This window comes from Myxocyprinus asiaticus, chromosome 9 (assembly GCF_019703515.2).
Source record: "Myxocyprinus asiaticus isolate MX2 ecotype Aquarium Trade chromosome 9, UBuf_Myxa_2, whole genome shotgun sequence".
In the NCBI taxonomy this organism is placed as follows: Eukaryota; Metazoa; Chordata; class Actinopteri; order Cypriniformes; family Catostomidae; genus Myxocyprinus; species Myxocyprinus asiaticus.
Window position 1 is genome coordinate 43077605 of NC_059352.1, and position 22584 is coordinate 43100188.

The 22584-nt window shown below is 39.3% G+C and overlaps 2 protein-coding genes across 5 annotated transcripts; both read right to left on the bottom strand.

Annotated features, from left to right (window-relative positions):
* Window positions 1-1609: 1609 nt before the first annotated feature.
* On the bottom strand, window positions 1610-9101 carry LOC127446473 (transcription factor Sp3-like). 4 transcript variants are annotated; one of them, XM_051707421.1, is made up of 6 exons: window positions 7159-9101; window positions 6758-6855; window positions 4408-5593; window positions 3743-3923; window positions 3395-3591; window positions 1610-3181 (listed from the first exon to the last, which is right to left on the bottom strand). In XM_051707421.1, the coding sequence occupies exons 1-6, from the start codon at window positions 7163-7165 to the stop codon at window positions 2904-2906; spliced, it is 1947 nt and encodes a 648-aa protein (XP_051563381.1). In that variant the 5' UTR covers window positions 7166-9101; the 3' UTR covers window positions 1610-2903. The 4 variants fall into 4 exon arrangements, with proteins under 4 accessions (XP_051563381.1, XP_051563383.1, XP_051563380.1 ...); XM_051707423.1 differs by having other exon boundaries at window positions 1611-3181; window positions 7120-9101; XM_051707420.1 differs by having other exon boundaries at window positions 1611-3181; window positions 4408-5596; window positions 7159-9100.
* A 6033-nt stretch (window positions 9102-15134) lies between these two features.
* On the bottom strand, window positions 15135-21280 carry LOC127446479 (obg-like ATPase 1). Its single transcript, XM_051707434.1, has 11 exons — window positions 21141-21280; window positions 20490-20587; window positions 20030-20173; window positions 19821-19948; window positions 18069-18244; window positions 17874-17954; window positions 17678-17775; window positions 17427-17567; window positions 17135-17231; window positions 15822-15944; window positions 15135-15490 (listed from the first exon to the last, which is right to left on the bottom strand). Exons 2-11 carry the CDS (start codon window positions 20585-20587, stop codon window positions 15389-15391), a joined length of 1188 nt encoding a protein of 395 aa, XP_051563394.1. The 5' UTR covers window positions 21141-21280; the 3' UTR covers window positions 15135-15388.
* Between the last annotated feature and the right edge of the window lie 1304 nt (window positions 21281-22584).

The following is a 22584-nucleotide window of genomic DNA, read 5'->3' on the forward strand; positions in this document are numbered from 1 at the left end:
ATCTAGTCTTTTACAAGGCAGTAACAAATTGCATGCTGCATAATGGCTGTAAGGCTACAAGTACACAGTACACTGAACTCTTACCAGATGATTTATTCATATTTAGACAGGTATATGAGAAGTTCAATAATGATGTCCATCATTTTATATCCTGTTCTGCGTGCATTTGTTCAGTTTCCAGACAAAAAACTTTAGGCTACGTGAGAGCCCCTTATGCTTCACATAACGTACATTCACGTTACCTGGCTTATGATGTTTTTGGAAAACAAGGCTCATTGCGCAGTGCTCTCACATTTGCAATTATGTGTGAGCGATAATCATTGTTTCTATCTTGAAAAATCTATGTGTAGCATACTGATAGCGTTGCAACAAAAAAAAAACTGCGTCTGATGTCTACTTTACCATTGCAAAATCTTGGGCATGTCTTCTGGGTGGAGGTAATGTTCCCTCTGCGCTGTATCACGCAGCTGTGCTCAAGAGATGAAATCCATAATTGAATGAGCAGGAGAAATTGAGAGGCGATCAAATAAAATGCTAAATATTGTTCTGTTTGCCCAACAAGTCATGCGTGAGTCTTAAGCTTGACTTGAAGAGAACTAGCTTAAAGATGTGGAACTTTGACACAGTAACACTGAATTCAACATGTTTCTTGTAGAAACACCATGCCATATGTCTAGACTATTCAATGGGGTGCATTTCCCAAAAGCATTGTGGTCGTAAGTTCCATCGATTACCAACATAGTCACGTTGGGTTAACCTCCTCGTGGTCACTATAATGTGGTTCTCGCTCTCAGTGGGGTGCGTGGTGTGTTGTGCGTGGATGACACAGAGAACAGCGTGAAGTCTCCACACGCACTAGGTCTCCGTGGTAACACACTCAACAAGCCACATGATAAGATGCACGGATTGACTGTCTCAGACACGGAGGCAACTGAGATTCGTCCTCCGCCACCCGGATTGAGGCGAGTCACTGCCACCATGAGGCCCTAGAGCGCATTGGGAATTGGGCCAAATTGGGGAGAGAAGGGGAGAAAAAAATTGCAAGCACTGTAAATTCAATGCATTTAAATGCAAGCACTGATAATACAATGCATTTATTTTTTCGATTAGAGCAATTCAACATGCTTTTATGCTTCAAAGACCTTAGTGATGAATATACTTCCATATTTATACTACAATAAAATGCGCCTGATCTTCCATTTCCAGTTTAACAACTATACCAGAAGTAATTATACACACTATTTTTAACACCTCTTTTTTGACACTTGATTGGACTGCCAAAAGTTGAAATTTTTATGAAAAAATTAAGAATGCCATTTTGTATCCAACTCACATGCATGTTGTCATGTGACAACAATGTAGAATACTGCTGTTTCAAAATGTTATCATTGCATAATACCAACAGTTTCACTTACTATTTTAAATCCACTTCCTATACTATACTGTCCAGGAAGCAATTTAAAACTAGTTTCAGCATAGAATGCCAATTTACTATTTTATTTTTCAATACAAGATGTGAATCAATATCCATAATATGTTATCATTTCAAAAATGAAAACTATTATTTAGAATCGTTAATAAAATTTTATGCAAAATGCCTTTTGTTAATTTGATCAAATAATGAGTCAAGAAAAACTGTTGGAACGGAGGGTTAAGTCGAACACATTGCTTTGTGGGATAAAATTCTCAGCAGTGTTCACACTGCACACTTTGGACAAAATAGAGCTTGTGCATACAGAAAATTTGCATAATGTGCACAGTATATACATACTACATACCACAGACATAGGACTAGTAGTATGGCAGTATGTTATTTTCAACAGCCAGTGTTGAGATCTTAGGAGATATTTTTGCACTAACACACACACACACACGTATCATCAGCACCAAAACTGAAGCATTCAGAAACAAACTTTTGGTTATGCAGAATCATAGGAAGGTTTCTGACTTTAATTGTGTTCCATTTAAAAAAAAAAAAAAAAAAAAAGGAGGGGAGTTGTACAAAAGTAACATCAAATTGTACACGTTTAGAAAGTAATCAAAACAAGGAGCCTCTGATACAACAGAATCAGTATTAGACTACATAAATTGTGGCTATAAACAACTTGGGGCTGAAGAAAACAAAAAGAAATGGAAGTGACATTATGAATTGTACAAAGATAATCTGGAGAGCAATAAGAACAACGATACAATAAAAATAAAGTTTATTACACGATTGTTTGACTCTGCCGCCTGATGTCTTGTTCGAGTTGCAGGTGGGCGGCAGACCAGTGAAATCAAAAGATCCTCGAACATGATCCAGAGGACATGAGACTAAGAGCGCAAAGACCACTAATATGAAATCAAATAAAAGAAAATAAAAGCAAAGAGTGAAGACACATTTGGATGAAGGCCAGCTGAGAGGGAGGTGAATAAAAATGGACAGATCATAAGTAATCTCCCTCGCAGCAGACTGTGTCTTTATCCCACTGTCATTCTCACTATAATCACTCACTCGAACACATACACCTCCTGCTTTCTGTGTACCATAACATCCATTTCTCAATCACACTCTCAAATGATCGTCTCCTGAACAAATATATGAGCAAAAGTAAAAACACATGCACCTCCAGCATTTTACACTACAGATTATGATACAAAATAAGGCATTTCTGTGTATGTATTTGTGTGTGTATAAGAGTTCATATGAGCATGTAGGTGCTTGCTTGTATGTGTGTATGTGCATGGAAACTGGAACCACATTTAATGTCATTTTTTGCCTTGTTTGTACAAAAGACTGCTGTTGAACATAAATGGATAAGTCATTCTTAAAATATATATATTTATAATATATATATATTTATCATATATATAAAAATTGATAGTGAAAAGCAGATGAGCTGTGAAAGTGAATGGGATTTTGGTCACTCCATGACCTCACTGGCAGACACAGTGACCAACTGGAGTGGGAGGTCAGAGTTTGAAAGGAGGTCCTGGCTGCCAGGCTGCTGCAGATTGGTCAGGATGAGAGTGGCTCCACCCCCGGTGATGATGGTGTCCGAAGGGGCAGCAGCTTCTGTCTGACCTGCCCCAGAAGTGGAGTTTAGCCCTTTTTTGTTCTGGTGAGTTTTAATGTGTTTGGCCAAATGGTCGCTGCGCATAAAACGCTTTGAGCACTCTGGACACACAAATTTCTTCTCTCCTGAAAAACAAAATGGAAGTGTGAAATGACACATCTGACATCATCTTGCAACTTTTAGATCTACTTAGTCCAAGAGCTCATATACTGTATGGTGCAATCTGAGAGCCTGAAAATCCAAAAGCACACTGAAAATTTACAACAACTACATGAAATTATTTCAGACAATGAAGCACTTAAAACATAAATCACTCATGTTTTCCAGTGTGTTCATACCAGTGTGTGTTCTGCGGTGACGCTGGAGTTCATCGCTGCGGGTGAACCTCTTGCCACAGTAACTCCATGAGCAAATGAAGGGTCTTTCTCCTGAGTGCCAGCGCAGGTGAGCTCGGAGGTGAGACGTCTTGCCATACACTTTACCACACCCAGGGATATGACAAATGTGTTGTTTCTTCTTTCCCATACCTGAACCCCTGAAATTGAACAGACACATACATATGTTAAAACAAAATTTTTAAAAGTTCAATACCAGTTATTCAACTGTGGTTTGAAGGTTTTAAAATAATTGAACAGGCTTTTATGCAGATCATGAACAATACTTTGACATGAACAAGTGTGCATTACCTTCCTCCAGCCTCTTTGCAGTTGGGGCAAGTGCAGGCTACCCTACGCAGCCTTTTTCCCTCTTGCCCTGTCCCCTCTAAATCCTCCTCAACCAACCGCACACGAAGATGGGACAAATCATTGGTGTTCAGGGTGGAATTTGGCCAATCATCTGAATCTGGCTCTTCTTTGATTTGAATATCTGCATACACAAAAACGGGGGATATTTGTTCAGAACAGAATACAGGGAACTTGCAGGTATAAAATGCAAAAGAAGGTTATGAAACAGTACAAACACTATAAATATTATATGAGACAGTTAAGATACATATTCTAAATAATGAAAAGCAAGCAATATAAACTAATTCAAACAGGATTCTCACACCTATTAACCAATGAATTTTGAACGTGTGATTACTAAATAAGAATTCTTAAGAATTATTTTATGGAGATTGCACTCACAAAGAGGAATTTCTGGCCAACATTTCATAATATAAAAACAAATTCCCTATGGAGATTTTTGATGACTTTTGAAGATGTTATCAATTTACCAGGATATCTTGAAATTGTCAAATTCCCTGATATTTCCAGGTATTCCCACCATGGGAACCCTGTTTATTGAAATTTTAAGGATTTGTTTTTAAATATATCATTTAATGTGAATGTGTGTGTGTTTTCCTGCATACCTGAGTGGCCCTCCATGTTCTCATCTTGCTGGTACTGACCAACAGAGTTGACTGTGACTGTCTGTAGGTTTGGGATCTGACCCACTGTTCCTGTGGTGCCAGACTGCCCGAGAGAAAGGGTCTGCACTGGGGCGAGGGTGATCTGTGGGGATGAGACCCCACCAGCAGCCGGCAGCTGCAGATTCTGCAGGTTCTGAACCCCCTGAACCTGGAAGGTCTGCCACTGGATCTGTCCGGTGGGCGAGACAGTTTGGGCTTGGATCAGAAATGTACCAGCATTCAACAGCTGCACGCTTTGTAGTGTCTGCGCCGCTCCATCTGCCGTCTGCGTTGGTAATAGCTGCATTACCTGTTCAGTGGTGTGATTCTGCTGTACGTAAGACGGGTCCTGCTGCCCGGCAGACACGGCAGTGGCTTGGGTGAGAACTCCAGTCCCGTCTATCGTCTCAGGAAGCGATGTTGTTGTGGAAGAGATGGTGGTTGGCACAAAGGCATTAGCATTAGCATCATTGGGGTTAAGTGGCTCTGTGCATTTGCCACTGCTTTCACTCTGGTTCTCACTTGTTGTGGATGTGGGGCCGGCCATAATGAGCTGACCATCTGTGGTAACGCTTGTTGCTATGGTCTGAGCCCCAGCCAATCCCAGAGACTCAAGATCCACATTACTCAAGCTATTTATAGGCACTAACGTGATGTTGCCTGGCAGGCCCATTGGTACGTTAGCGACAACCTGGCCCTGCATGCCAAACCCTGAGCCAGCCAATGAGACGGGAATCTGTTGCACATGCCCAGTTTGACTCAGTAGGCCCTGGAGGTTGTTAGCACTGGTGGCTGTGGCAATGCTTTGTGTACCATCCGAAAGGAAAGTAATGTCAGTGCCCATCGTGGCTCCATCTGCAGTGGATGCTGCATAGCTTAATGATGCCCCATCTGTACCCTGCAGCTGGGGGATGACTTGGTAGTGCACCCCATTGGCACTGGTGCCATCTACCCCTGCTGTCACAAAAACAGGCTGGGTTTGCCCTGACATAGTCTGTAGTGGCACCACATATTGCCCATTGCTGCCCAGGAGTGCTCCACTGGATACCTGTACTACCGCAGACTCGTCTTTCACTGAGCTCACAGGCGTTAGAACCTCCCAGCGATCAGATGAGCCCGTCAACTGGATGGCCGTAAGGTCTGTGGTCTGCTGTGGGGTAAAGACATTACTATAATCTTAGTAACATGAGTCAGTATGTTTACATGCACTTCAAAGGTTCGAATTCAGTCTGCCTAAAATATTAAAGGCTTTTTTAAAAATAGTCTGACTAAAATTGTACCAGTCCAGAGTTTTGCCAAGTTGGTCTAACAGACCTAGTCTATGAGATTGTAACTTGGCTTCTTCCAGCATACACGTTAATTGGACCAAAACTGGCCTTGTCATTATGCACCAAAAGACAGAGGTGAAATGTGATGTGTATCTAACCTCCTTCCTTTAAATATCTGATTATGCATCGTGTCATGCATACTTGGACAGACAGACTGTAGCTCGACTATGCAGAAACCAGCTGTAGCTCAATTATAACTGTGCAACATACAAGCACAAATTTGACAACAATTAGTCTAATAAACAAAAGTTAATCATTAAAAATTTACTAGATAAAACTCTTTGTTTACATCTCAAATTAAACTGTCATTGTGAAAAGCTTTAAATCATTTCCCAATGTTATGAAGTTGTTATAAATCTATCATGCTGAGACCCAAATAATTACCTAATTGAGGACAAATTTGACATTTTACTATTGATTTTAAGATAAAGATAAAAGTTGATTAAATTTGATTTCTTGTCCAAATCATTTGATTTGAAGTCCTTAGAGTTGTGATACAGGATTTTGGTTCAATTATCTATTTAATCGCAAACAATGGAGTCTTTCAATAGCCGTGCCCCTAACCGAAAACGTTAAGAGATACTCAAATATTTCACAATTCTAATGTAAAAGACAAAAAGGCCACAAAGAGCCTCTGTTTTCCAGGTCTGCGCTTGCAGCCGCTCCAGGTGGAATGGTGGAGCTGTGAAAGATACGTGACAGCCTGGGTAGGGGTGGAGGCTTTATCATCGTGGAAGGGGTCCTCCCCTATCGTGGGGGTGACCCGGGATCACCGCAGGTAAAGCGGGCAAGGCGACGGTGGCGAGTCTGTCCGACCCACAATGGGCGGGTTTAAAAAGGGTAAGAAAGTGGGTGGCCGTACAAGCCGAAGGCTCACAGGAAGTGTTCGACTTTTCCCCTATATTTAAAACGTGTGAACTTTACCAAAACACCCCGCAAGACAGCGACGGTTGAAGCGAGAAACCAACTGAGGGATTTAATACCTGGTCCTGGGCGCCGCTGGCCGGCTGCAAAAACTCGCTCTGACTGCTGTCCACGTCCAAGGCAGCCATTTCCTGCTGTTTCGCTGGCTGTTCTGGGGCTACAGAGACACAGCGAGAGAAAAAACTCAAAACACATTCATGCTCAACGAACTCCCACCTCGAAAAAGGCGGAGATTACCCGCCAAACCGCCTGGAATTCAAACGAATTCGGCGGTTCTTTCGGCTTTTCTGTTGCCCGAGCAACAGTCTTTAGAAATGTTTACTTTGTTAAAGTAAAAGCTAACTGGCTAATGGTTAGCGTCGCTGCTGAGAAAGATTAAACCCTGAGCTAGCTTGCTTGGCTAATAGCTCTCCAAACTCACCGGCGGTGCTGTGCTTCAATCGGGCTAAGTGTTACGTACCAGTCATAGCGTGAAAAGGTAAAAAATCGGAGGTTTATCTGTTCATTTAAACTCCAAACATGATTGTTTTAATCAAAGGCGGGCTGTGATCGGAGATTCGGGTCGATTTTTTTCTTATTTTTGATTGACGGTGCGGGGAAACACAAAAGGTGGGGCTTCGAAGATTGCCAGTGAGATTTGCGTCACGTAAGCGGAAGGCCCGCCTTTCTTCTACGACACGATTGGCTGTGTGATTCGACCCCTCGGGCTTGGAGTGGTCGAGCCGTACGTCTGTCAATTCACGGCTCAAGCTTTTCCTGTTTGTTGTTCGCAGATGCGGAGGGGCACTGTGGAAATCGAGCTGGAATTGTTCACATATTGCAGGAAGTTAGCTGTAACTCGGAAAGCCATTAAAGCACTAAAATAGACATATTGTGAAATATTCGACATCATTTGCACACTTGATTGACGCACGCACCAAAGCATTTGATATAATATATTGTATATTCCACACAAATTGACACAATAGATTTTTCCGTTGTCATAAATGTCACGTTTTGCAATAAGTGTACGATTCGCTTGTAATTTCGGTTTGATCCACAAAGCACTACTCGACGCCACTCGCTTGTTTACGTGTCAGTTTACCCACCTGGGCAAACAACGCTTTGCGGAAACAGCTGTGTCTCCGGATGTCCTCACGGCCCAACTGTATAAATAGCATACATTTCTCCTGTTGTGCATAATATCAGAATTACATTTGAGATTATTATTATAATTCTTTTTATTTTTTTGCCGTATGATTACAAAGCCGGGTAGTGTACTTTCTTACCAAAAATGCACACAAGTAAGTTTACCTAATTATACATGTTACAATTTATGTAAATAATACACAAAAATACTGAGTTACATTGTATAAATAGCATACATTTCTCCTTCAACCTAAAGTTGTACACTGGAGGCCCCCTCTCCAGCAACCATGACTGAATGAATGTACAATTCCCCACATTAAATGTACATCCAATAGATAAATTCACTTTAAATCCCAATATGTAAAGGATATTTTAGTTACACATTTATTGCTGTACTACAGTGCTATAAAATTATATGACGTTTTAACAGGTATTCGTATAGAGTACTATAGTATTGACAACAGAGACTAGAATCTATTTTAGTGTTAATGGTAACAAATTAATGTTTGTTTGTTTTTTTAACTACTTGCTGAAGAATATTTACTGTTATCTAATGAATATTTACAAGTCAAACTGAGGTACTAGTCAGAAGCAAATATTTGATAACCACAGAGGAACACAAAATTAAAAATGTGCAATTTATCAGTAACAATGGAGTACTAGTCATTATTTAAGTAGTTAATAGTACCTAAAAAGTACCATAATTAAAAATGTTGCTTGTATAATTTGAAGCATAAATGTTAAAACATCCTGCCACTACCAGATCTCTAATCTGTCTTTCTACAAAATATCACAATATGGATGGATAAACTACTAATTGACCTTATTCACAGCAACGCCATATTTGATTTTTGAAGGGAATTAAAACAAGGCTATGAGGGATAGATTTACAGTCTTTTTCATGGCTTGTGCTGTTGTTTAAACTTTATTTTTAATCGTTCCTTAGACAAAACTGAGAAAAAAAAACTAAAAACATCTTTCCATAAATACTTCAGTAAACAAACTCCAGAAAGCACAAGTTGTGAGAATTAGATTTTGGACCTTTACACAGCTTAATACAGTGCATGCCATTGAAGAGACTGTATGTCTATCCCTGGCAGTACATAACATATTAATTTTAACATCCAAAGTATAATAAGGCAAACTAACTTAACAGTTTGATATTAGGGCTCAATGTTAAGATTTTTTTCTGCTGGCCCGGTCGGGCAAGTAGTTCAGATTTTCATTGGCCCCATAACAGAAGAATATACCTTTTATTTTTAGTAGCTAATAATTATTTGTTCTTATGTGCCAGGAAAAATAAACTCAGCAAAAAAAGAAACGTCCCTTTTTCAGGACAATGAACCATAAACAATTAATGAACATGCACCCGTGGAATGGTCGTTAAGACACTAACAGCTTACAGACGGTAGGCAATTAAGGTCAAAGTTATAAAAACTTAGGACACTAAAGAGACTTTTATACTGACTCTGAAAAACACCAAAGGGTCCCTGCTCATCTGTGTCAATGTTCCTTAGGCATGCTGCAGGGAGGCATGAGGGCTGCAGATGTGGCCAGGGCAATAAATTGCAATGTCCGTACTGTGAGACACCTAAGACAGCACTACAGGGAGACAGGAAGGACAGCTGATCGTCCTCGTAGTGGCAGACCACGTATAAAAACACCTGCATAGGACCGGTACATCCGAATATCACACCTGTGGGACAGGTACAGGATGGCAACAGCAACTTCCCGAGTTACACCAGGAACGCACAATCCCTCCATCATTGCTCAGACTGTCCACAATAGGCTGAGAGAGGCTGGACTGGGGGCTTGTAGGCCTGTTGTAAGGCAGGTCCTTACCAGACATCATCGGTAACAACATCACCTATGGGCACAAACCCACCTTTGCTGGACCAGACAGGACTGGCAAAAAGTGCTCTTCACTGATGAGTCACGGTTTTGTCTCACCAGGGGTGATGGTCAGACTCACGTTTATCGTCGAAGGAATGAGCATTACACCGAAGCCTGTACTCTGGAGCGGGATCGATTTGGAGGTGGAGGGTCACAGCATCATCGGACTGAGCTTGTTGTCATAGCAGGCAATCTCAACGCTGTGCGTTACTGGGAAGACATCCTCCTCCCTTATGTGGTACCCTTCCTGCAGGCTCATCCTGACATGACCCTCCAGCATGACAATGCCACCAGCCATACTGCTCGTTCTGTGCATGATTTCCTGCAAGACAGGAATGTCAGTGTTCTGCCATGGCCAGCAAAGAGCCCGGATCTCAATCCCATAGAGCACATCTGGGACCTGTTGACCCCCCCCCCCCCCAACCCCCTTTGTTCAGGGACACATTATTCCATTTCTGTTTGTCACATGTCTGTGAAACTTGTTCAGTATATGTCTTAGTTGTTGAATCTTTATGTTCACGCAAATATTTACACGTTATGTTTAATGAAAATAAAAGTGAGGACATTTCTTTTTTTGTTGAGTTTATATATATATATATTTTTTTTCCATTAAATGTTAAGTTTTCTTTGCAGTAATTGAACATTACTGATTTTGAATTTTTAGCCAATTTTCACTAGCAAAAATTCATTACCCATTCTTGATTGAATTAGAGACATTTTTTTTTACACAATATTGAATGTCTTTCATTCAGATTAAGTCAGTTTTATTGAGCCAACATAATTTAGTTGGTAACCTCCAAAACTCCATAACACGCTCTTTAAAAAAACAACTACATAACAGAACATTAAACATGAACAAATCTCCACCTGTTATCATCTTGCTCAAAAATGCATAAAATAGCACTTAACTTACACTTGTTCTTCCTATTCAGTCCCATGCAAAGCATGCTGGGAAATGAAAATTCCCCTGCCCAGTTTCATCAATGCTACATTAACACCACAAAAAGTATTCTTGTAGTCCCAACTCAAATGGATTAAAGGAATAGTTCACCCAAAAAAGAAAATTCTCTCATCATTTACTCATTCTCATGCCATCACAAATATGTATGATTTTCTTTCTTCTGCAGAACACAAAGATTTTTAGAATAATATTTCAGCTCTGTAGGTCCATACAATGCAAGTGAATGGTGGCCAGAACTTTGAAGGCCCAAAAAGCACTTAAAGGCAGCATAAAAGTAATCCATACGACTCCAGTGGATAAATCCATGTCTTCTGAAGTGACATGATAGGTGTGGGTAAGAAACAGATCGATATTTGTTTTTGTACTATAAATTCTCCCTGCCTAGTAGGTGGCGATATATAGAAAGAATGTGAATCGCCAAAAACAAAAGAAATGAAAGTGGAGATTTATAGTTAAAAAAAAAAAAAAAAAAAAAAAAAAGGGGGCTTAAATATTGATCTGTTTCTCACCCACCTAATTTTTGAAATACAAGGTTTGGTGCTATATACCATATACTTTTTTTTTTTTTTTTTTAAATAATTAGCCATTTAACATTTAATATAATATTAGAAGTTTTAAAATCCAATACATTCAGCCCTCATTCAGTCTTTGACCAACAAATGATCAACCTTTGATGTCGTAGGTGCTGGTCGACCGTGAGAAGTGAGAACTATTTGACATGACAGCACTTATTTCACTCCTCCCCTGACTGCAGTGGCCTACTCTAGTCTACTCAAAGGATAAGGCTTTTGGAATCCCAAACGAGCCAAACATTATTTAACGCAAGATGCTGTTCTACTAAAACGTGTCTTTATGTGATAATTCTGGCTGAGAGCGCGCACTCTATCAAAATACTTTTTCGCCCGCTATACGCGAGCTGCACTGTATGTGTGTGCGCGAGAGATCGCCAGAGGGCTCCCAAGCCTGAAACATCAATAACGTAAGTACACTTTTAAAAGTACGTTCCCCAAATCTGCAAATTATTAAACAGACTCGTGCTTGCCACCCATTGTCATTTTTAACTAGAAATGTTGACTATATCGAGACAAAACGTAAACTAATATGACGGATAAAAATAGACCACGATTGACATTTTACAACTCAGTCCGTCAGATATTTGTAGTGCAACCTCCGTATGTGACCTGTAAAGTTGGCGATTGCGTTTTAATGGCAAAAAAGATAGAAAACACAATGAACAAGAACACAGGTCAGGTCAGGTGAGGGGAGAAACAAACCCTGCATCTCTACGTAAAAATAAATAACTTTAAGATTTACACATTTCTATTTCATTATTCAATTTGATGGAATTTTGTTGAGTAATTTTTAACAAAATAAAATAAAAATATTTCGGTTTTTTTATTTAGTTAAATATTACAATATTGTAATATTTACAATATACACCAATCAGCCACAACATTAAAACCACCTGCCTAATATTGGGTAGGTTGTGAGATGCTATTATTCCCACCGCAACTGTACAGAGCGGTTATCTGAGTTACCGTAGACTTTGTCAGTTCGAACCAGTCTGGACATTCTCTGTTGACCTCTCTCATCAACAAGGCGTTTCCATCCACAGAACTTCCGCTCACTATATGTTTTTTGGTTGTGGCACAATTCTGAGTAAATTCTAGAGACTGTTGTGCGTGAAAATCCCAGGAGATCAGCAGTTACAGAAATACTCAAACCAGCCCATCTGGCACCAACAATCATCCATGCAATTATCTAATCAGCCAATCGTGTGGCAGCAGTGCAGTGCATAAAATCATGCAGATACAGGTCAGGAGCTTCAGTTAATGTTCACATCAATCATCAGAATGGGGAAAAAATTTGATCTCAGTTATTTGGAGCGTGGCATGATTGTTGGTGCCAGATGGGCTGGTTTGAGTATTTCTGTAACTGCTGATCTCCTGGGATTTTCACGCACAACAGTCTCTAGAATTTACTCCAGTGCCAAAAATAAAAAACATCCAGTGAGCGTCAGTTCTGTGGATGGAAACGCCTTGATGAGAGAGGTCAACAGAGAATGGCCAGACTGGTTCGAACTGAAAGTCTACGGTAACTCAGATAACTGCTCCGTATAATTGTGGTGAGAAGAATAGCATCTCAGAATGCTATTCTGACATGCAGGTTGGCGCCGTTTTGTCGGCACGAGGTGGACCTACACAATATTAGGCAGGTGGTTTTAATGTTGTGGCTGACTGATGTATATATACTGGAATTTTGTTTTGAAATTGAAATGCGTTCATCTTAAAAATAAGGTGTATTCACATACTATCTATACAAAATATTACGTGACAAGCACAAAACGGTAATCAAAGGAGAGTTTGTAATAAAAATTTGATCTTCAGGGAAGTACCTGGGTACAGCAGGAGAACTGAAAAGTGTGAGGTATACAAATATTTTAATTTTTTTACTTTATGATATTGTAAAGGGGGTACAAGGGAAAGGAGGCGGCAAGAACCAGCTTAACAATATAAATAATATTTAATTAAATAAAAAGACACACAAACACATACAGGGCAGCTGCCCATAATTCTCTCTTTCTCGAGCTGCCGTCTTCGGTCGCCATTATCCCTCACTCGCCTCATAAGGTTGATTGGGGCCCGGGCGTCCGTCATTCCGCCCGGCCCCGCCCCGCCCTCCTCTGTGCTACAGATATATTTTATGGCCATTATTAAACGTATTAATGTATCAAATACATTTAAAACTTTTTAATGTAACTGGTAAGAACTGACTTCTGAGGACTTACTGAAGAATAGTTTACCTAAAAATGAAATTCTGTCATCATTGCTAACCCTCATGTTGCAAACCTGTGTGACTTTCTTTTTTCAGTGGAACTCAAAAGGAGATGTTAGGGATAATGTTAGTTTCAGTCACCATTCACTTTCATTGACTGACATTCTGCCTAAAATCTCCTTTTGTGTTCCTCGGAAGAAAGAAATTCATATGGGCTTGAGAGTGAGTAATGAAAACAGAAATTTCATTTGTGGGTGAGCTTTTGTTAAAGTATTTGTTAACGGTATCTGCCAACAGCAACACAAATGTAAGTCAGCACATGATTGCATTATGTCTTGCTAGGAAAGAAGTGATTGAAGGCCAAAAGTGTGTAAATCTCCCCATATGAGCCATGTAAGGAGGAAACCACCCACTGGAGGGCCTTCTGATCGTTGACGGAGAAATTGCTGTACCATACGTTGATACAGTTTGTTAGTAAGCTCTCGATGGTCCAACGATAAAAGTTTGCTAGGATCTGAGGAGAAAGGTGAGCTTTCCTTAGTCTCCTCAGGAAAATGCTGTTGCGTCTTCTTGATGATGTTGGAGGTGTTGAGGGCCCAGAAGAGATCCTCGAAGATATGGACACCCAGGAACTTGAAGCTGGACACGCTCAATGTCAACCCCATGACATTTACGCATTTGGCAGATGCTTTTATCCAAAGCAGCTTATAGTGCACTTTTTACTGGGACAATCCCCTTGGAGCAACCTGGAAATAAGTGCTTGCTCAAGGACACAATGGTGGTGGGATTGAACTGGCAACCTTCTGCTTACCAGTTCTGTGCTTTAGCCCACTTCGTCACCACTTTTGTAGATAGAGGTGTGTGCACGGTCCATTTTGGTCCGCCGGTAGTCCACAATGAGCTCCTTGATCTTCTGGGTGTTGAGGACAAGGTCATTATCAGCACACCATACTGCCAAATGCTGGACTTCATCCCTACAGGCCGTTTCTTCATCATTGCTGATCAGGCCAACCACCAAGGTGTCATCTGCGAACTTGATTATGAAGTTAGAGCCATTTACAGGTACACAGTCGCCTAGTATATTAGTACAAGTATTTTTGTACTAGTAACACTGTAATTATTGATTCAGTGAATAGTGTCCAGTTATCATCTGGTAAATAACAACATTTGTTTTGCATTCGAATTGCAATCAAATATTCAAATTTTGTATAAAAATGTCTAAAATTATGGCAGTACAATCAAATAATGAGTTATGAAAAATGTCAAAAAACCTGACTGATGTTACTGCTAGTTCATCTATCACACCGGAAATGGCAGGTCAAGTTAAGTACATTGCATTGTGGGACACAGCATTTACTTTTGTATACTGCTCATTTTGGCAAATGTAGTAGGTAATTTAGGCATTCTATGCATAAAGGAAATTCATGTACTGTGCACAGCATACTGTACATACTATATACTGCAGCAATAATAGTAGTATGCGGTTCCAAACAAAGCCTTTGTTTCATGACAAATTTCAGTTATCTGAATTAAAACTCTCCCATCCCCAGAGATGGACCATCAGCAACCCCTAGGTAGTAGGGACATTTTATTCATGGTATACCTCTTCTTATCCTTTGATTAATTGAATTGCTCAAAATGTGAAAAACCACTGGGAAAGAACTTTCAAAAGAACACACTTTGGTCTGAGGAAGCGTTTTATTAGAATAAACTGCCTGATGTTGTGCTGTGTAACATGCAGCTTTTGTAAACAGGCCAGCCATTAGGTTCATCTCAGCCATAAGCTAAAATAAAAAATACATTTTCAAACCATTAAGGTGTTATTGTGTTTGTATTTTGAATGTTCCAAAGCCAAAAATGAAGACACTCAGTTGCCACACAATACCGCTCACAGGTCTAAGATAAAGTCCATCTAACTCGCTTCATGATGACATCACTTCTTCTTGGGCTGATTAGGTGTGTTAAATTTGAAGAAGATGATGTCACCATCTTCCACGACGTAGTTGCGCCCCTGTTGTCTGTACTTTCCTGCAGCCTGCAAGTATTCAACACAATTATCAATTTAATATTCAACATTATTATCAGTCTATAAAGCTGATGTGGGTAATTTTTTTCAATTTTAAAATCTTTATATCTCAGCTTAATATGCAGAGTCAGCTTTAAGTAATTTTGGGTTAATTTCACATAAAAGTGTAACATACTGTGCTATCAAAACATTCTTCTGTTTATGCCTGCCGAGCCAGACAGCAACACTGGCTCGACCAATGGAATGAATTTGAGGTGGGACTATGTGTTTGTATAACCAATGGAAGAAAGGGAGAATTTTCTGGATATTTCTAAGAAAAACAGCTTCAAAAACTTCTTACCTTAGCTGCATTTTCACTGCCCTCTTCTTTAAAGTCTGCATACTTCATGACTTCAGCCATAATGAAGCCTTTCTCAAAGTCAGTGTGGATCTTTCCAGCTGCTTGCGGAGCCTTGGTGCCTTTCTGTAAGGTGTTCAAAAACATACATAAAATGCACACACACAATTTCAAAGGTACTGCAAAAACGGGACAGCATCCACATGTTTACTAATATGGAGTGTGTGAAAGTGTCTCATGAGCACATACCAGTATTAATTTATAGTTAATTTTTAAGGGCCTGGGTAGCTCAGCGAGTATTGATGCTGACTACCACCCCTGGTGTCGCGAGTTCGAATCCAGGGTGTGCTGAGTGACTCCAGCTAGGTCTCCTAAGCAACCAAATTGGCCCGGTTGCTAGGGAGGGTAGAGTCACATGGGGTAACCTCCTCGTGGTCGCGATTAGTGGTTCTCGCTTTCAATGGGGCGCACGGTAAGTTGTGCGTGGAACATGCGGAGTCTCCGCGGTGTCATGCACAACAAGCCACGTGATAAGATGCGCGGATTGGCGGTCTCAGAAGCGGAGGCAACTGAGACTCGTCCTCCGCCACCTGGACTGAGGCGAGTAACTACGCCACCACGAGGACCTACTATGTAGTGGGAACTGGACATTCCAAATTGGGAGAAAAGGGGATAAATAAAAGTTAATTTTTAAGTCATGACGAAATGAATGACCTGAGGTTCAGTAAGTGAGTCAGATTTAGTAACCGCTCCGGCTGATTAATACGTTTTTGATTCACTATAAAGAACTGGCTTATAAGAGTAATTTGTTTGGGAATCGGATTAGACTGGGCTGTATGCTTCATCCTGTAAATTTTATAGCGACACACCATTGAATAGTGCTGCTAGAAATGCAGTGTTTTAGTGCGATACTGCAGATATTATTAGCTTACAAATATGACAACTTGCTTGTAATGTTCCACTTTTTTTTTTACATTGTATAAAAGCATCTGCTAAATGACTAAATGCTTATGTAACTTTTGAGAACTGTTAATGTGTCCGAACGTGATGAAAATCAATTGGTTCTGGTATTTTTTTTAAACATTTTATATAACTTTATAATTGACTATTTTACCCAAAATGTGTGTGTGCTATTTATGCTCAGAGTATGGCGTCGTTTCTCTCGCATCATCTGTATTAAAATAAATTGTGAGTCTCCCAAGCACTTAGCATGACGAGCACTATTTGTGTGGATGCTGCCATTGAAAGGAGGTTGCAGCAAGGCAGCTAATTAAGTTTTAGAGTAGACCCACTGTGTGAATGTGTGGTTTGCTCACCCTAATGGTCCACGCACGGACTTCATCAGGTCCTGCTGTGAAGAAGTACTCCAACTGTAAGGCTGCATACCCACTCTTGATGATCTTAGTCAATATACTGAAACAATTTTTTAAAAATCACCAAAATGTGCAACTGAGATCACCATTGAGAGCAAATTATATTTTCCAAAAACATTTAGATACAGATGATTTTATTAGTATTATTATATTGTTTTTATTAGTATTAATAGAGAAACAGTCACTTCTCACATATGAAAAACAGATGAGAATGCAGAAAAGGAAAAATTCTGACCTCTGTGTTTTGTTCTCCTCACAATATTTCTGTTTCTCATCATCAGTCATGTCCTGATATTTGCTCTCAAATCCTCCACTGAACGGGATGACCATTGCGCCTGGATCATGAGCATCAACCCACTCCTTGATCTTCACCAACCTGAAAGAAAGAGATAAGACAGCAAATGTTTTACATAGTCCACAAGATGTGAAATACCAATTCAGGAAGTATTTACTAACAGCGGATGAACAACTAAAATAATGTCCAACCATTTATTCTTTTTCCTGATGTAATCTTTCTCTGAGAGGTTGACCAAGTAGATCATTGGCTTGGATGTCAGGAACAGATATTTATTCAAGACCTCAATCTGGAGAAAAAAAAAAAAAAACTTAAATCAGTAAACAGCTGCAATACGTTGTGGTCATTTTCAGGTCAATTTTAGATTAGAAAGATTAATATTCTAGCCTCTTTGTCGTTCCATTCATGGTAGTAACGAACATGTTTCTTTTCATCAACCACCCAGGATTTTATTTTGCACATGATGTCCTGCAAGCAGAGGAAATGGTTGAAAACAAAATAACAATAAAATAAGACATTCAGTGAATGTTTCTTGCAGGCTTTCTTTTATCAAATGCAAACTGGGATATGTCGCTAACTTACATATTCAGGTTTGAGTTTTTTGTCTCCTCCCCTGACAGCGGTTTTCTCCAGCTTATCTATGATTGGCCCGATCATCTCTTCATCCTTCATCCTCAGCTCTTCATGAATGATTTCAATGTCCCTCACTGGGTCAACACAGCCCTCAACATGGATAATGTCTTCATCCTCGAAAGCTCCTACACACAGTTACAGTATAAATACATACAACCCTTTAGATAATCACATTTTTTTTTTCTCAACACAAACAAATGTATGTAACAAACACACAATTTTTTAACATGGAATCCACATAAACATATTCATTATCTTACTCACACACACACACACACACACACTTATTTCATTCCAGGCAATTCAATGCAAATGTCACCATGGGAAAATCATTTTATAAAGGAAAAAAACAAAACCCCTTTTAAAATGTAAGTTAAGGTTTAATGAAATATTAAAGGACACATGAGATGTGAACCATTTCTAAAACAACATTTGAACAAGTCAGACTTCATGGCATCCAAAGACAGATCAAATGACTCTTTATTTTATACTTTAAATACTTTATACTTAATTTTACTCTTTATAAACAAATGGTCTCCCTTCTTTACTTTAAACAACTAGAATTATGTGTTATGCATTGACCGTTAATGAAATGACCGTTATGGACGCTTCATAACAAATAAGTCTATCAATTGGCGAATCACAAACCTCCATGTCGACAAATCCTTTGCTTTGAGATTCAAGTTTACTGCATTTATAGCCAACATTTCGGAAGGAAATACATTTTAAAGGAATATTCCTGGTTCAATACAAATTAAGTTCAATCGACAGCATTTGTGGCATAATGTTGATTACCTCAAAAATAATTTCTACTTGTCATCCATTTTTAAAAAGAGCAAATATCTAGGTTACAGTGAGGACTTACAAGGGAAGTAAATGGGGCCTATTTTGGGAGGGTTTAAAGGCAGAAATGTGAAGCTTATAATTTTACAAAAGCACATTATTTCTTCTGTTAAAACCTGTGCTGTTTGAGCTGTAAAGTTTTTAAAGATGAAGTATGTAACTTTTTCAGTGTTAAAATATTTTCTTTTATCCCAGCTTAATATGCAGAGACAACTATAAGCAATTCATAGAATAATTTTCTCGAAAACTGTAAACACTGTGTCTCTGTGGCGCTATAAAATACCTGTGTTTGTTTTAAGCGACCTGCTTAGACCCACCCCAACAACGTTACTCAACCAATAGCTTGAGGTGGGGGCGGGACTATCTGCATATTAAGAAGGCTGTTTTTAAAACATTGTTTATTTTTGCAATTCCGTTCGGTGTTGCAGAAATGACATACTTCAGCTTTAAATAATAATTTCTATGGATAAATTTTGTTGTAATAAGCATTATGCCATAAATGTTTTTGATTGAGTTTAACTTGTATTGACCATGAAATATTCCTTTAAAGAGTAGCTAATTATTTCATTTCTATTCCTACATTAACTTATAATGTCCTACAAATTTGAGTCTAATGTGTGAAACAGTTCAACCTAATCATTATAAAACTGATTCAAAAGAAAGATTTATGCCTACACTGACATCTTTTTTTTTTAGACATCATACATTTTTGTATTTTATGTGCAGAGTTACATTTCAGGTTCTGAATTTAAATGACCTTAACACTGGAATCTCCTATTGTAAGTGCTTCATGGCAAACAGCATAGAAAAATTCCATAAAACCCAAAACACAGCAGTTTGAAATAATGATCTACTCACGTGTCATGTGAAAGATGCTATCACAGGCACTGATGTGGGAAAGGAAGGCATTACCCAAACCCTGCCCTGCGTGAGCCCCCTTCACCAAGCCGGCAATATCCACCACGTTTAGAAACGCTGGAACCTTACTGGAGCGAAAGAGAAACGGAGTTATGACGACTGGGAGCAGAAGATTTTTGAGTTGCATTATGTAGACATGATGTGGGTACCTGGCTGGTTTGTGGTACTGGCAGAGGAAGTCAAAGCGTTCATCTGGAATGGGCACACGGCTCTCATTTGGGTCGATGGTGCAAAAGGGAAAATTCTCAGCCGCTGCCTGACTCTTTGTCAGAACATTGAAGAACGTTGACTTTCTGAAATCGCAATCAAATCAATTGAGACAGAGGACTGGAACGTGTGCCGCTGACATTGGAAATTCATTTCTCAGGCAAAAAATACATATTTGTGAGTCCCACTGTGTAGCCAGTCAAAAACCACTGCCCACCCTGTGGCTGGATGATGTCATTTCTCATAATGGACCAAGATCATGAGTTGTCATCCTTTTAATAATTCCCCACAGAGTAGCAGGACAGGTTCTCATAAAGCACACATATTCTGTTCCATGCATTCATGCTAGATCAATCTGATACTATTCCTGTCGAACCATCAAACTGACACCTTGACACATACCCTACATTTGGTAATCCAACAATTCCAATTTTCAAGGAAGTCCCAAAACGTCCAATCAGGGGTGGTGGCTTTGGTCCATCTCCCTTCTTTGGAGGCATCTGTGGGGAAAACAAGCATAGTGCCTTTCAATTTAATGATACATTACATAACTAACCATGCAACGCAGCCAGCAATGCAGCTTGTACAGGTACCACACCTTTTTAGGAGCCATGATTATATGCAGTCAGTACTCTCAATATTACGTATGGAGTGTGTTTTGCATAATTAAGATATGATAAGAGCCAGACAACGTGTAGCTAGTAGCTAGTTGCCATTTCACCACAGTGAGTGCAATGGCTGTGCTGAGGACACCCCACCAGTATCCCAAAATAGCCTCCGCATGGAGTGTAAACTGACCGGCCTGATTCATTGAAAGAGGAGCTAAATATATGCCACTCCCTGGACAAGCAATAGAAGGCATATGCGGTCCATTTCACTGTATATGCATCCAGAGCATCAATATTTTCATGTTCAATTCATTTCTGTGTGGAGCAGGTTAGCACGCCGGTCATATGAATGGACCAAAAGGCAAAGTAAGTAGATAATTTGACCAAAAATAGCACGTCCTAGCGATGCACTTAGAAGTTATATAGTTATATACGTATAAATCACCTTTATTTTACGCTATCTCTGCCAGAGGAGGAGGAATTTCGCAGTGCTCACGTGAACACACAGTGCTCCACACTTCGGCCGATGAAACGGAAAGAACGTGCATACCGGAAGAATTCAGAACCCCCACATTCGGATTGGTGCGAACGAGTTAAGATGTAATGACGTTAGAGGAAACGTTGACTAGATGACGTATACCATCTAGGACAGTGTAAAGGATGTTTCAAATGGATTGAAAAAATACCTGTATTTGAACAATTTAAAATTGACATTAAAACATATCTGAAACTATCTCTTAAAAAGTAGAAATGTGAAAACAATACGAACTATACAACTGTTTACTATGCTTAAATTTTTTATTTAATGTTTTTTTCATGTAATTTTTCCTGTAAGCCCCTGACATGTTTTTGCTATATGTACTCTTGTTTGTACTATTTGCATTGTTCTAAATATAAATAATAATAATAATAATAATTAAAAAAGGATGAGTTTGAATTTGTGAGAAAATCTGCAATGCTGGTTAAAGAGTATTCTGTGTTTGATGCCATACCTCAGCAAGTGGATGTGATGCGAGGCGACATATGTGAAAGGTAGCATGTTTATAGAAGATATTGACATTCATAAACACAACTGTACTAACAACAATATTGAAAGAAATATCATAATAATAGGTGAAACGGATACCCATAAAAGTTTATAATGGATATCTGTTTAAAAAAATAAACTGAAACAAAGCCTGGAGAATTCGTGATCAATATGGTTTTAATAATAAAGTACAAGAAGTCACATTTGAAATTTTACATGGTATATATCCAGCTAAAAGTACATATAACAGAAATATTAGTGATGGGTCGTTCATGAACGATTCGTTCATTTTGAACGAATCTTTTATGTGACTCAGAAGAACGAGTAGTCTCAGAGAGTGATTCGTTCATTTTGTGTTGGCCACGCATGCGCATTGCGCAACCTCCGTTCGTTTGTTACGTGAAAACCGCATAGACGCTGTATAGGAAACAGAAATGATTAGTTAACCGAGTCTTCTGGTCTGAGTCGTTCGTTATTTTGTCACGTGACAGCCGTATACGCTATGCAGTGCTCACACAGGAAACAGATATGATTAGTTCACCTCCTGAGTCATCTGGTCCAAGTTGTTCGTTCTTTTGTCACGTGACAGCCGTACGGCTTTCACCTGACAAAAGAATGAACGACTCTGACAAGAAGATTCAATCCAGAGGTGAAATAATCATTTCTGTTGCTCATAATTTTTCCTTGGCTGAATTATAAATTTTTCCTTATTGAGACTATAATCAAAGTTTGCTTAAGTAGACGTGTTGGGGGGGATTTGGCTATTGAAAATTTAACATTTTAATTTAATTCTACTCAAATGAACAAAATGACTTGAATAAAGATTCGTTCATTTTGCTGAACGATACTCAGATTCAAGTCA

Coding starts and splice junctions, on each gene's coding strand:
- LOC127446473 (XM_051707420.1), bottom strand. Junction 3,924..4,407: donor GAACATGGAGGGCCACTCAG/GTATGCAGGAAA, acceptor TTGTGTATGCAG/ATATTCAAATCAAAGAAGAG. Junction 3,182..3,394: donor TCACCGCAGAACACACACTG/GTATGAACACAC, acceptor TTTGTTTTTCAG/GAGAGAAGAAATTTGTGTGT.
- LOC127446479 (XM_051707434.1), bottom strand. CDS start 20,587: ATGCCTCCAAAGAAGGGAGATGGACCAAAGCCACCACCCCTGATTGGA. Junction 20,174..20,489: donor GTTGGATTACCAAATGTAGG/GTATGTGTCAAG, acceptor TTGCGATTTCAG/AAAGTCAACGTTCTTCAATG. Junction 17,568..17,677: donor ATCAGGAAAAAGAATAAATG/GTTGGACATTAT, acceptor TCTTTCTTTCAG/GTTGGTGAAGATCAAGGAGT.